This window comes from Dermacentor variabilis, chromosome 4 (genome assembly GCF_050947875.1).
Source record: "Dermacentor variabilis isolate Ectoservices chromosome 4, ASM5094787v1, whole genome shotgun sequence".
In the NCBI taxonomy this organism is placed as follows: domain Eukaryota; kingdom Metazoa; phylum Arthropoda; class Arachnida; order Ixodida; family Ixodidae; genus Dermacentor; species Dermacentor variabilis.
Window position 1 is genome coordinate 78,519,869 of NC_134571.1, and position 15,639 is coordinate 78,535,507.

Here is a 15,639-nt window from a genome sequence, read left to right on the forward strand (position 1 = left end):
GTGACGGCGGACGCTACTACAGCACCATCTCGTAGAGTCTCGCCACCCTGGAGCACTGCTCGTGCGGCACTCCGCTTGCCTTCACACCCTCTCACCATACTCTCATTCTCCGCTTTCCTCCTCATGCTTTCGCTGTACCCTCCGCCTCCGCTTTCCCCCTCACGAACTCTTCACTGTCGTCGTCTTTCAACCTCCGCTGCTATTTACGTTAGCTCTTTTTTTTTTATCTTTCGGTTCGTTCCGCCGGTTATGCCGACGCCGGGGTCTACGCTCAACGCAAAAATTGTCACTTAGGATCTGCGCTCAAAAGGCGAAACAAAGGTATAGTGGCCACTCCACATTGCTCACTCACCGAAGTCAAGTGTTCGCACCCTGACCACTTCCGACTGCGGCCCGGCACCCTTGGAGTTGAACGCCTGAGCCGTTACCACATATTCCGTGGAGCGGCGCAAGCCGCCAAGTTCGTAGCTCAACCTATGCGGCACAGGCTCCGTTGCTCCAGCTGCTTCACCCACATCAGCCGGTATTCTGCTGGCGTCGTGGCTCACTGGAGCCGACAGCAGTGCTGGCGATGCCTCAAATGTCTTGAACGTGAACGCATCCGAGCTGGACAGCTCACGATAGCCCACGTAGAATCCTTCGATCTCGTCACCCACGCTCGAACGGCGGGGATTCTGCGTAACCGCAAGGCAAGCAACAGAATAGGCAGAGGTGTGACTACGATTTCATGTAGGAGCGAATGGCAGGGGCATTAAATACTGGTCCAAGTAGCTATTGAGAATGCACGCATGTTAAACTTTCCCTATGCACCACTGGTATCTGTTATAAATCCCTAATTAGAAGTCCGACGTACATCTGCACTTCAAAGTTGCATGACATATTCAAGGAACGCTAAAACACGGTCAGTACTAAAGTAATAATAATAATAATAATATTTGGGGTTTTACGTGCCAAAACCACTTTCTGATTATGAGGCACGCCGTAGTGGAGGACTCCGGAAATTTTGACCACCTGGGGTTCTTTAACGTGCACCTAAATCTAAGCACACGGGTGTTTTCGCATTTCGCCCCCATCGAAATGCGGCCGCCGTGGCCGGGATTCGATCCCGCGACGTCGTGCTCAGCAGCCCAACACCATAGCCACTGAGCAACCACGGCGGGTTTCAGTACTAAAGTGATTTAACATATTTTTGCACCATCTCTCCAAGACCAATCACTGCAGTGGAGTTATACTTTAGCGTCAAGAATCACTCAGCTTCATCGCCGCGTGTAACTTTATTGGTGACTGCAGACAGGTTTCCAAAGCGAGCTGAGCGCTTGGATGCCTGATTCGCCTTATACCTGGTGAAACGTTGCACAACGAGCTAATTAAATGCAAATATAAAACTTAGGAGTAGAGCGCGAGTACTTTAGTATTGGAATGTGCAGTTAACAATGTTCGCCATACCTTGAGAAGTCGTTCAATACAATGAACCACATGGCTTAAATGGTGACTTCTTTCGGCTAAGTTACTTTACGAGGAAGTTGAATACCGGACTTGCCAAAGTTCTTTCGATGTCGTGTCTTAAAGATGGCGAGATTCGCGTCAAACGGAAACCTAACATCATGCCTTCTTGTAAAACCAGGTGCATCAAACGTGCTCGCGCTGTTTTCAGAATGGCTCTACTGTGGAAATGAGAATAGGATGGCACTACTGTTTTACACACCCGAGCAGAATAGTGGCAGGCTTGGCAAAACGATCGAAGCAATCGCCTTAGCAAATTAATGCGAAGAGAAAACGATAAAAGCGTCAAGCAGCAAAGCTGTGTGAGCCACGCAGAGCGTAAGGAAGTGGTTTGTCGTAGCAAGCGGCGCTTTAGAAAAAAGAACAACGGCGTTATGGAACGTTCGAACATCATTGACGCTGCTGTTGATCGGTAAGTGCTAAAGGTTCGCATATAGTCCATGTGGAGGTCGTAACACAGTCCACATACCTTTTCTTCACACATATTACGAGGGCCCCTATATTTGATGCCCATCAAAAAGATCTATGAAAGTAAAGCTGGGGCAGCAATTTCGAGCTACTACTTTCGTGGATACGGTTACATTCGCGAGATCTCGCGTGAATCGACGCAGGGCGCGTCGAATTATACCGCCGACAGCGATTGTGGCACTGTGCGAAAAATGGTGAGCCTGGCACAGCGCCAGAAATTCTGTAGGCCGCACACACCAACGCGCCCCGGGTTTCACGAAATTTCGCGACAGTGATCGCATTCGCGAAAGTGATCACTCGAGAATACTGCTTTTGGATTTACACGATCAGCCTCATTTTCGTGGAAGAGTACAATGCGCCTCAGTGCCGCCAAATTCAGCAGCACAGAAGAGCAGGACGAGATCGGCGCGAATGGTAGCACTCCCGCCACGTCGTGCTCAGGCCACTCATTCGAATCCAGTTTGATCGAGGTAAAAGAAAGGCAATTCTTGGCCACTGTGTACGCGTGGGTACAAGAAATTAAGAAGTGCAAATGCATAACACTGCGTGGATTTTTTTTTATTTCAGCACGAACACTCAGATACAAGGTTCTTCAGCTGAAGCAGAAATTTTAAGATATTTTAACTGATATTGAGATAAGCAGGTAGTATAATGCGATTACTGATGCGATTACTGCTGCGCATTCTGTTTGTATTCGATCGTACAATTTTGCTACAGTGGTGCTAGCAGGCATGCAATTCCGCAAAAATTTCAAACATCTCTTTATAACCACCCCTGGGTAACCTAGGTATGAGGGTCTAAAAAACAAAAGACGTACTTACGTCAAATGACACAGATATTGTCCTTGTATTCGTCGCCATGGCTTGTACATTCTTCGGTGGAAACCGGGGAGCTGCGAAAATTTTAACGAAAGAAACTTTTGGCGCGTTTTCTTTTTTTCTGGTATTTTGTACACGAACCTTATACGTTCAGATGTCGACGAAACAAAGTGCGCACGTTGTTTGAAGGAAGTATGGTTTTGCTGTCGCGCCGTGCTGGGCCCTAACTTCGCACGGAATCATTCGTTGGGTATGCACATAATTAAGAGAATAGCTGGGCAAGGTTATCTGAACGCCACACAGCGCAAGCCAGATAAGACGGTCAGTTTTCCATGTGCATAGGAGCGCATTTTTTCTTCGATTGATTACAACTGCACTTATCTGCTTGCTTATACTCCTTTTAACCGACTGCTCCTAGAACTGCTTTATATTTGCTGTCCTCATCGCCTTTCATGCGCATGGTCTCTAGCGACTCGCAATTAACTCTGTTTGCTCTACTCAGTACACTCTCTGCTGTTGTGCAAGTTAAACAGAGAGAAAGAAAGGAAGTAAGTCCAACAGGAACGACACTTTATTGCAGAGGCACAAGGAGATCCCTGTGAAGACTGCCTGGCTGTTTGAAGAGTCTCCAAGGATCACCGCTCAGCAACCTTATGGCTGAGCCAGGGCAATCAAGAATTTACGCTTCGTCGCGTCCGTTACTTCCGTGCAGTAAGTGGCAATTCTGGAACATTAACTTATTTACGCCAATTTTATTCTTGTGGCGTGCTGAGTCTCAAAATGTTTTCGTGGATGTAGTGCATTCAACAATTATCTTAGGTCGGTTTCGCCAATAAATCAGTGCAAATTTCATACATCTTTCAAAAAGTTCATAGGGAAATATTTGAGCCGATAGCCTAGACGGCTTGAGACCAATCCTATGCATGACATCACTAGAAATACTGCACGTACTGTTACATAAATAAGCGAAAAAAATTATTTACAATTGGGTGAAATACAAACAATCAGTTGTATTCTTCAAGCGGAAGCTCACCCAAAAATACTCTTCAAATCGAGGGCTCAATATTCACTTTCTATGTGGCAGCTTGTGATAGACTTACTTTAGGCGTTGCTGCCAATATTGGTGACAATGCCGCTATAGTGACTCGTGAGCCTGCGTCATGGTCTCTGAAGATATGTGAATGTTTTGGACCGGAAACCTTAAAACAATGTTCTTCCGCCCCATATACAAACACATGCAAAATATAGGGTCATGTGCTGGCTAAGATATTAAAATACCCCCCCCCCCCCCAGGTTTGCCTACGATCCGACCACTTCTGCATTGAAATATATACCATCTACAACGAGAACCTCACTTTTCGGTGGACAATACGCAAAATCATCGGCCCTCCGTTCTCGACTAAAAAGCACAAAAGCAGTACTTTCTCAAGTTTTACCATCCCAGTCTCTTCCACCCCTTCGTCTTCAGGCAGTGCGATGGCACTACTCTACTGCAAGCAACTGCCAATACCCTCTTCGTAGTGCCCTCCGGTTCCTACTCGGCTTTCTTAGCAAGGCTAAACGAAACATGTGAGCCTGCTATGCAAGTTCGCGCACACTTTCGTTTTCATTCTGTTGTCTTCGTCACGCTGATGCATTGCTTACTGAAGACCGGTGTTTAATTACTGCAACGTTCACCATGGTCACTTGCTTTGCTAGTCGAGTTAATGTTTCTTCTGTCTTTAGGGTATGTGGTGCGGCATTCTTTCTGCTGATTTACAGTGCTTGCCATCTTTATTCGCATGAGGGTGATAGCTTTTGCCTTAGAGATGGAAGGTCTGGTTAAACGACAGAAATTCACGATAGTAATAACACTGCCCGTCACTCACAAAAATGAAACGGGAAGCGTCCTTTCTTATTTTGCGCTTTCCCGGCCTCGTACAAGAAATTTGGGTATGCGTATGAAGTTATATTAAATTTACGCCTCCTTTCAATACAGAGGAGAGTGCTCACATTTTTTATCTGGGTATTTTGCGTTCCGTGTATTTCAGCAGAGCTCGTACATCCGGCAATGAGTTTGCGACCACGTGCACATAATTAAGGCATATTAACGAAGTGATCGTGCAGATGAGGCAGCCCGATCTGATCATGATGGTTCCCACTGCGTAGCTATACAGTTTTCCAGAACACACTCAGTTACAGGGCTTCGTTCGCTCGCATGTGAACGGACACTTGCACAGTGGAACTCGTCGGAATTTACCAACGCTTGTCTCCAGAACTTGGATCCGAATCTGCGGCTCCGCCTTCCGTCAGGACTACCTAGAGCGGATGTGATGTGATGCTTGTGGCTTGCCGTAGCCTTCACGAATGCGCACTCATTTCTGATGGGAATGGCCAACAGCCCTACTTGCAGTAACTTTAGCTGCGAGGAAACAATCGCCCACCTTCTCTGAGAGTTTCCCTGCTTCAGTGCGCTCAGGAAAGAATTTTCAAGAGTGCTATATAGTCTTGACAAACGCCCTTTGTCGCACGAAAACGTCCTGGGACACTGGCCGAGACTGTCCTCAACATACAAAGCTTTGAAAGCGTGGCTGCGCTCCTTGCGGAGAACTGATCTTAGAGACAGACTTTAAGCAGTGCCGTATTCTCCTTTCCTGTTTCTCTTATTTTTGCTCTTCCTTCCTTATTTGATTTTTTGTACATCTCTTTTCTATTATCTTTTATTTCCCTTGCGCCTTTCACCCAGCACAGGATTGCTTGCTGGCCTGAGAACTGGCTAACCTCCCTGTCTTTCCGTCTATTTCTCCTCCTCCTCCTTCTCCTCCTTCTTAAAAAAGTGACACGCCTTTATGTTCATCGCAGTGCTTAAGGTGCATCAATAAATTGCACAGAAGCTGGGAGCTCAACCGACGGGACCAACACATGCCACCAGAGAATCAATTTGTCCCTCTCTACAACGCAGTTCCAACGTCATCAGTTTCATGCCGTGATTGGAACGGTAAATCGAAAGGTTTTAGGTTCTCTTGCTGCCAACATATTCTTCTTTCTGTTCTTCTCTCTGTTCACTTTGTCAACGTGTGCTGGATTGTCGAATGCTTTTCGCTTAGCGTGCGACCTTCCCATCTATTCTATTGCAAGCGGTTCCAGAACGTTCTCCGCGTATAACATTCAACTTTCTCATCGAAGCAAACGCAAGCATTCACGTTGGGTCATGATCCTTTTCTGAACTCAAACTCTGTCTCAGTGAAAACATTATTAATAAATAGAGCCCATAATCGTAACTGTGCCATATTTTCTTGCGCGTTCTCTCACGTAGCAATAACAGACGCTACCCAGTAATTCAAGAAATAAATTGCTCCTGAAAAATACAACTGAATTGCATATACGCAAGGACGGGGGGGTGAGGAAACTAGAATAAAGTGAGCGTTAGGCGAGCACTTACGCTCTTTAGACGTGGTGAAGTCGACGGGTGCGCTGTACTCGCCGATGCCAAGAGCGTTGTGAGCCCGAACTCGCAGCTGGTAGGCCGTAGTCGGCAGCAAACCCCGCACCGTGGCCTTGGTCTCCAGCCCGGACACCGACAGTGTGTCTTGCCAGAGGCCTGACGAGCCCATTGAGAAGAGAGGCGTCATCAATCGTCAGAAGAAAAAGAGGGAAATGGGGTTACAAAGAGAAAACTGGGAGGGTATCAACGTGCTTTCTGCAGGCTGCGGCGACATAGGACATGACGACCAACTGTGACAACGACCTGCTACGGTAGCTCAGTGGCTATGGCGTAGCGCTGCTCAGCTCGAGGTCGACGACCACGGTGACTGGGTTTCGACGGGGGCGAAATGCAGAAACGTTCATGTACTTGTATTGGGGCACACGTTAAAAAACCCCAGGTGGTCCAACTTATACCGTAGTCTCCCAATACGTCATGCCTCACAATCAGATCATGGTTTCTGCTCGTGAACCCCCAGGCTTTACGTGGTTATGGTACTGTAGGGTGCCATTTTTCTACCTGTGTAGCTGTTCTCTGTATATGCGTATTCTGCAGTAGTGTAGAAGTATTTTTTGTATTGCAGAACGTTAAATATCGTTAAATATTCGTAAATCATTTTTGCATACTAATCTAGTTCAAATTAAGAGGTTTTTTATTAGCGATAATTTCGAATCGAATCGAATGTGAATGTTCGAGAATAACGTCCCTCGAATTTCGACTGAAATAGCTTTACTTCTTGATTTCTTTATTTCTCTTTCTTTATTTATTTATTTCTGAACAAAGTGAAATATGAAAATTATCTGGAGTCCGATTCGTAAACGAAAAGACGGCTTATATACATCAATTGAATCATAGAATGGCGTTCAGAAATGGAAATCTTGTCAATTCCAGAACTTTGGAGAAGCAAGTTGAAGATGATCGCATTTTGTGCGCCATCATAATGACGTGCAGTAAACATTGCCCATGGAGCGTGGTGATTGCCGAAGCAGCAAATTTTAATACTGCGGCACTAAACATACTTTTAAATAGGTGCAAACGTGGTGACATTGTCCATATAGTAAATCGCTTCACCTGTGCTGAGGAAGTATATTTGAATATGCTTAAACACAAGAGATCTGCATTGATTGTACGATGTTTATTGAGCAATAGTCGCCTACTCCATGCAATGGCTAAGCCACTGCTGGCTTCTCACAGCAAACACGCCCTACGCAGCAGAATCATTCGCAAGAGTCTCTACTTTTATCGTTCCTTCTCCCTATAAATTCCAATAAGTGTTGTTATCCCTTATATTAGAACAGAAACGAACATTCGACACCTTCTAATAATTTCTCGAATCGAATACGAATTCGACAGCCCGACTATGTGGCTCATATTTGAAACATCCAATATCCGCACAGCGATAACAAAATATAAGCAGCAGTAGTGGCGTGACACGCGTCTGACGACCACGATGATGTAGTCTATATCACTGAGACTGCTTCATATTGTGTTTCAAGCCATAGGCGGGTATCATGATGAAACATGCCGCAAACTCGTCAAAAGAAAAATGATTATATATTCCATTTTTCACTTTCATCAAGTTCTCGCTTGCGAAATAAGTCAGTGACCACCACGATAACATTTACTTTGTAGCTCTTCTTCTCTTTTTAATGTCCTTCCTACAGCAGCTTGGAAATCTGTTCTGTAAAGCTGCGCAATACAGAACATGTGCAGGTTCGTGCGAAAATATCCCGTAAAAATGTTTCGATAAACTATAGAGCCCGTATTAAAGAAAACGAAAGATAACAGCTGCACTGCAGCCTACATTTCCTCACACACAGGCAGCGTCTCTTGTCCCTTGGTCTGCGGCAACGGCCAGCGCCCTGGAATTTGGCTCGTTCGAGCAGACGCGTTTTCAATGAGGCGGCGCTTAGCAAACCTGACCACTCTGAGAAGCAGATGCGACATCGATGACGACAACGACTTGGGGGAACGATGATGGGGATGCCGACGGATCGCCGCAACGGAATGCGACCTCTCTTCTTGTTCGCTCGTCAAGAAACGCTTTTGGAGACGGCCCCTCTGAGTGCTTTCGAGCCTCCCCCTCCCCTTCCTCGTCCCCGTTGGATCATCTTTCCGCGAGAACCGCTGTCATGCGGCGGCGACTAGCTTCCAGGGCAAAGGAGAAAAAGATAGCGCAAGTGTAACGAGAACGAAGTGATCGTGTCCTCTTCTGGTCAGAAGTACCCCAGAGGCAAGTTTCGAAATAGTACAGATGCTGGCACAACTAGGAGCAATAACCATTTGCTAGATGTGGAACCGCACTGCGCAATATGTAGTACCTTTCTTCTTTTTTTTTTACTCATGTTGGACGAGTCTTAAAATTCGTTCGGCTGACGAACGGCCCGCAGTTTAATGGCGCTGAACCAAGCCGCTGTTGTCATTGAGTACGTCTGCTCGAGAGTGTTGGGCGCAATTGATTTACAATTTCAATAAAAACAGTACTCGACGATCGGAAAGACTGCGATCGGTGGTAGCCACTCTCTCCACAGAACATTTGACACTGAAATGTTCCTAGTTCTTGGCACAAATCGGAGACTGAGCAAAGCGAAGTTTGACTAAAACCGGGAATTAACTAAGAATCAAATGGTCACACACACTCGTCAATACTCTATCAGTATAGTGTGTGGTGCAACTGTCCTAGCCTTCTGCCTCAGTACTCTTTTGTGTGTCCAAGGCTACACGAGACCGCTTTTACTCTCCTAAACTGATTCCGTTCTTTTTCCGTGTACTTGTGATATTTCTTTTCTTATATATATAGCAAAGCGACTTTGACCCAAGAGATTCAGAGTACTTAAATATAGCGAGACAGGCTTATTCTCTGTGCGTATGCCTGCTATCAGGATTGTTCCCTCGACGAATACCATATGTAACCTTCGTTTCTGTGACATCGCTGTGCAAACGTCTCATACTGCGAAACCGCAGAACTGGAGTTTGCATTGCGCGGTCGCTTTTGAGCAGTTTAGCGCATAAACGTCCAAACGTGCGTGAGAAAAACAGTTGAGACCTTCGTGGTGGATAAACATAAACATTGCGTGAAATTACACGTTCCATACGATGAAAGTAAACACATTTGTGTAAACATCGCCGTCAGTTGGAATACATTTACAGGACCGCTTAACTAAAGCTTCTACTCACATGCAGTAGCATCTGTGGATGGCTGGTTTCGAACTTCTAGGGCAATCGAGCCGATCTTCTTCGGTTGGTCTTAAAGAAGGGCTTCCGCGGCACGCGGATGGTTGTTTCCGATCGATTGTTTCTAGGGGCGCTATAGCGTAAAGTTATTCCAAAGTTTTTCTATTCGATTTTTTTTTTCCATTAGCCCTCCACGATCGGTCAATCATTTTTTTTTCGGGACATACCCACTTCGCCTGTCTCTCACGCGACATCATGAAAATCGCGAAAGCTCTCCATCCGATATCGCGTGTACTCAATGATTGGGTGTAATTACGACGAACAATGCGAAAAGTATATTTCCAATCGTATGCCCTTTTCGCCATTAGCCCTATGTAAAAATATTCGGGTGGTGACCGAAATATTTTGACCTATGACGGTGACCTGTGGCCTGTCCGTCACGCGACGTCACGTCAACGTGGCATGTATACGCCACGAAGAAGCAAGACGCATGATATATCCAACAAAAGTTTTTTTCTTTTTTTTTTTGGAATTGCCAGCGACTGCTGTGTTCAGAAAGAAACAGAAGGTGGTGGCCCACCGGTCGCTTCGACACTAGATGCGAGGAGCTTCCGAGGAGAAAAAAAGATTTATTTGCGTATAATGAAAGTTCTTGCGCGACAGTATAACGTTGACGAGCCCTTCATAAGCAAGTATATGTCATCACTCTGCCAACTCTTTTTGTTGAGGATCCGTTATAGCGACCTGTTTACCTTGCGCTGGACGCCGCCGCGATTTTCGATCAGCCACGCAAGCCAAGCAAGAGAAAGCGGGCTAATATCGATCATACGCCGGCACCACCTTCCACATCAGGTTACCTACCCTCACGGCGCCAGCTCAGCACCACCGAAGCCTTCTGAACTTGGGCGCACTCCCCGCCTCTTCTCAGCCAATTAGACAAAAAAAGAACAGACATCTTAAGGTAGGCGATGCTATCCGTTTTGAATGCGAACCCATGTGACTTCGTATAAACGAAGAGCGCGTTTGTTTGGGTTTTTCAAAGCCCGCTTTGGGTGCTTGCGTCGGCGATTACGTAAATTTGACGTCAGGAGAGTGGAAGAAAAAGAGATTTGAACATTTTTTTACGTTACACGGCCGCAGGTCAGAGCCGCCGAGAGGCGCTCCCAGTATTCCCGTCACAGCAGCGGAGAAATGCGGTTGCATTGGCGTCACGTGACCCCACCCTTTCCCGAGGTGGCGCTAGCGAAGAGGGCATTTCACTTTGTTCCCCGCGATGGCGGTTATCATCGGCGATGATTATTATGGGTGTCGGCACCGGATACGTTATCAAAGTTCCTCTCAGCTTTCGCTTCATTCCATCTCACTACTCGGAAAAGCAGCCGGCTGTTCGGTTGGAGCAAGGTATCTCCCACTTGGATCCATAACGACTCCGGAACCGGGTTGCTCGGATTCGGTGATTCGCAGCGACCGTCCATAATTATTAATGTTATTTGGAAAGGAGTAATTGTCCCCGTCATGGGGCGGCTCAATTGGTTCTTTTATAATTTCAACGAATAAAAAAAAACTGTTCAGAGAAATTTCGAAAACGAGCCACCGCAATTATTTCTGGCAACATTTCGTTGTCTTTTAGCGGAGTTTTATATCACCTTCTTAAGACATTATGCTTCTGAACACTTCACTTTTGAGTTTTTTAAAAGTCATATTCTTGTATTAAGTTCTCAAATCTACACAAAGATAAAAAACAATATTGCGCCCCACCCACTGAAGTAAAGAACAGCAGCCGCTCCTTATATCGAGAGCACTCGCAGTTAGAAAATGTGGTCGGGCATGTCACTTTTTGCCGCGTATTTAGGTGCCATTCCCGCACAACCTTTATGAATACCGACGCCAGAAGAGAGGCAGAGACGCTTTTTTCGATGCCTCAATATTGTGACTGAACAGCTTTCGCCATTTCGAAATGCAGTTCCGTCATCCTTAAGTTATCTGCATTGCTGTCTATCTTAGCCGATGCCTTTCTACATGATCGACTAATGTCCCTCAAGGTTTTGCTTATCACAGCCTCACTGATCTTCTAAAATGCATTCTGTGTTGTGCCGCATTAGGTACTATCAACTTGACATCTGAGGGACTGCATTACGAGTTGATGGCGCGTTTCTGTAACACAGTTTATGGCTCAACTGCCCTGACGTAACGCAAGAAACGTAACGAGAGAGAGAGAAAAAAAAACAAGGCGCTTTGCCAGCTCTCGTCGAGCTTCTCTTTTGATGGCGCTGTTAGGGATTTATTTCATATGAACTTACTCTCCCAGTTGGGCAAGGCATCGAAGCAAATGTCTAGGTGAAATATCAAAGTACCATTTCCACATCGCCGCGTCACTTTTTATTGCCCTATATTCAGAAGCGGTAAAAGGAGAAACCCACCCACCGTTCTCTCACTAAAGGTCGCGGAAGCTTCTGAAGCAATGGCGGAAACTACTATAGGGAAAATGGCGCAACGATTTGGTAGCGCACTATAAGGAATGCTCACACATTTGGAGCACACAACTGTTCTCACCAACGTATATCACTCCCTCTTATTAGACCATATCTCTGAAGTTTTGAAACACGTTTGAATACACTTTTTTTTTACTTTATAAACGCTGTCATCTGTCTCGTATGCACATGGCTACCTTCGAGGGCAGCAAGATATTGTGGCAATGTTTGGAAACAGAAACAGCAAGGCAACTTCAATTTTTTTGGTTATACGACCATTTCATCAGCGAGTGAGAATACCCGGTGTTCAAGAGTCGTAGCGAATCAAACGTGTTGCTATGTCAAACACAATAATGAAGCATAATTCCCAAGTACTTAAAAATCACATGACTATGCGACACACTTTGGCAAGCTTTACATAAGCTACAACTCCAGAGGCTATCCTACCAGTATCCAACGATCTATGATTTAGGCTAAAAGCACAACAAGAGATGCATTTGTGGTCGTATACTAGAAATACAGCCGTACGCACTGCATATAACAAAGTGCTCAGCTCACCATCGATCGTATTCCAGTGGAGAACGTATTGTGTGATGGCCGAGTTTCCCGTGAATGGAGTGGACCACGTGATCCGGGCTGTGCGGCTACCCACTTCTCGGACGTCAATATCTCCCGGTGGGTCCGGCACGTCTGCGTAGTATATAGTCAAGTGTAGGCAGAAGGCAAAAATATGCATGGACGAACCAGTTGCTACCCCGACTAGCGGCTGATGGTGCAACATGACAAGTAATGATAAACGTGAAATATTCAGGAATATGTATTTCCTCCCGAATATTTGAAAACGCATGTCTTATTTCTAACGTAAGTTTATTGTGCACTTAAACTAACATAATTAGTAATCCCTACATTCAACTGTGCATATTTACATTTTCTTTCGACGAGGGCTGCTTTCTCGCATAAAAAAAATAAAAAGAAACTCTAAATTTGAATGCAATCCTGGCATTCTGAAAGTTCAAAAAGGCTCTGTAATTAGAGCCGTTGGACTCCACTTGTGGGTATGACACACTATGTACCTGTGGATATGAGCACAATTCTATTTTCTTTTTCCTTCTTATTTTCGTTTCCCTTTTCCTTTTCCCCAAATCTAGGATAGCCAACAGGGCGGGCCCATGGTTAACTTCGCTGCCTTTGCTTTATTTCCCTACCTCTGTTTATCCCCAACTTTGCGATTACCATCGGCAGTTTTCATACACATGTCGCCATTTCAAGTTATTCCCAAACTTATCTTAGTAATGTGAAATATCATGCGGAAACTTTAGTTTGTTTAACTAAGAGCATTACATTTGCTTTATGTCTCCATTGGGTATAGAGCACTTATTCAACAAAACATCCTTGCGCTGTTATCATAAGCTTGTACCTTTTTTATCCCTATAGACCTCATTCACGAGTAAACGGAAAGCGGCGGGCGTGTAAAGTTAGCGCCCCAGTGTCGCTACAAATTCGGTTGGGGCCACGCCTAAGTGCTTCAGGGAACGCAGCAGCTAAATGACGTGAGCGCTATATTTAGTTGTGGAGCTCCGTATACCGATTCCCTGGCCACTCATCAACTCGAATACTAACTAACGAAACAATGCTGTGTTTTGGCTAGAAAGTATAGGCGCGTTGAGGCTCCAATAAGAACACGGTTTAATTCGTTTAGTTTCCAATATAAGCAGAACGGAGCCCATAACTATTTAATGCTCCTTAAATTGTTTGGAGCTAACTGACACTTCAGGTGCAACTATAGTATTTATGAAAACAAATATAGGCCTCCAAGAACACGCAAGCGTGCATGAATTCAAAAAGAAATTGCTCTCCTGTGAAGACGTGGCATCGCGATATCTGCCTTTAATCAAGATGTTGATGAAAGACATAGTTTCGCAAGAATATCACACACTGAAGTTTTATTACTATTAGGCATTCTCCAGCAACCCAGAGTTAAATGACGTCGACACAAGCTACTAAATCCTGAGGGACCTGATTTTACGCAGAAATTCAGGAACACAGGGCCCGTGTGATGAAGTTCCTAAACTAGAGCTGTTCGAAATAGAGGGTGCCAGTCAATCATCATGCTGGACATACCTTTAGTGAAAATTTCCAACTAATGGCGAACAGCGTTTTCGCAAGAGAACCTTGAGGAATTCAGCCCCAGATGGTTTTAGCGACGTTTTCGCGATAGAAACTATAGCACTAGCGCGTAACCTAACATGGCATCAGTGGAATTCAGGCGAATTTACAAACATCCTTGGATGTTAACATACGGCATCGTATTTCGTGCGTTCTCTCAAGGCATGATATCCCCCTTCTAGTCCGTCTATGGCTCAGAATATAATAATCAGATGCGTACCACTTTACCATCAAAATGACCAATAGCCAAATTTGTGACCTCTTGCGGCCGCAGCCAAATGACCTCGCAGCTTTTTTTGGGAGTGCCCTCATTTTCGCCGGCAAAGAGCAGCCACTCTCCTCCGCGCTTGACCAGCTGGACAAGCGCCCGCCCACAGAAAGCAAAATTATTGTCCATCAGCCTACGCAGACGGTCGTGCGAGCCGCTCTAAAAGCACTGCTGCGTTACCTAATAGACACCGGATTGTACGACATAGTTGGACAGTGTGACACTGTACGCTGTGTGACGACCTTGTACAGGCATTAACACTGTGCATGACTGTGTGGCATGCTCACAGACTGCGTGATAGGGCACCCACACATAAAGTTTTCTGTTGTTCCTTCTTCCCTTCATTTTTCTGCTCACCCTTCTTACCCCTTTTCTCTTTCGCCACTTTGGGCAGCCAGCCGGAGATATTTTCTTGTTAACATCCCTCTCTTTCCATCGCATTGATTTCTCTCTCTCTCTCTCTCTCTCTCTCTCTCTCACACACACACACACACACACACACTGTTCCTACTAAGGCACTGCAAAAATTCTTACTCATGTCGTCCCCCAAAAAAGCTGCAAATCCTTTAGCCGACAGCGTAGGCTTACGCGAATCGAAGTAGCTCTTCGCGAGTACACTTCCAGCACCTTATAGGCCTTTTCTTTGTACCACCTGGCAAACAAAATTTGTCGAGCCATTCAGCGACTTCTCGACGTGTGACTGCGTGCGCAGTTGAAAAGTCGTTGGAAAGCACTGAGAAAGAAAAACAAATCTATCGCGCACAACTATTTCAATTTGTACGAATCTATTTTGCATTACGAAAGCAAGACAGTGAAGTTCGAGCAAAAGTAAACAAGTCGGTACACCCGGGGAGAGCTGCTGCTTCAGGCCCCTTCATTGGCAGGTTTTAGGCCTCACATAAACAGGCTCGCTTTCATTTTTTTTTCTTTTATTTCTAGTAGATTGAGGTACTTCTTTTGTCTCTCCATCTCACTCTCTCGTTGTATATCCGCTAGGTCAGTACCGACGAAGATCTCGTTTGAGCGAAAAACCGAATGGCAGTGCTGGTGCGAGTGCTCCTAATGATAAAGCCAAATTAATTGCTCTCTCTGTTCCTCTAATTAGCTGTGAAGGGAAGGCGCACGGCCGTGTGCCTCGGCTTTCGTTCTCAGAAACGAGAAAAGGCCATAGACAAAACAGCCCCCAATTGCGCAGGAGGCGAATATCAGGCTTTGGATTTGTCGTTAGCAGCGACGCTCGCGAGGAGAGTTTGCAGAGCGAAAAGAAATGTTCAATTCGACAATCGTGTGCGCAAACTCTAAATCAGG

The 15,639-nt window shown here is 45.5% G+C and overlaps 1 protein-coding gene across 1 annotated transcript in view; it reads right to left on the reverse strand.

Moving 5' to 3' along the window:
• LOC142578247 (cell adhesion molecule Dscam1-like) overlaps positions 1 to 15,639 on the reverse strand; it is a 176,967-nt gene that overhangs the window by 27,975 nt on the left and 133,353 nt on the right. The window contains exons 15-18 of the mRNA XM_075687647.1: positions 12,456 to 12,587; positions 6,211 to 6,369; positions 2,793 to 2,863; positions 353 to 674 (exon numbers count right to left, since the gene is read on the reverse strand). Of these exons, the coding sequence (XP_075543762.1) occupies positions 353 to 674; positions 2,793 to 2,863; positions 6,211 to 6,369; positions 12,456 to 12,587 (684 nt within the window). The remainder of the gene's footprint in view (positions 1 to 352; positions 675 to 2,792; positions 2,864 to 6,210; positions 6,370 to 12,455; positions 12,588 to 15,639) is intronic.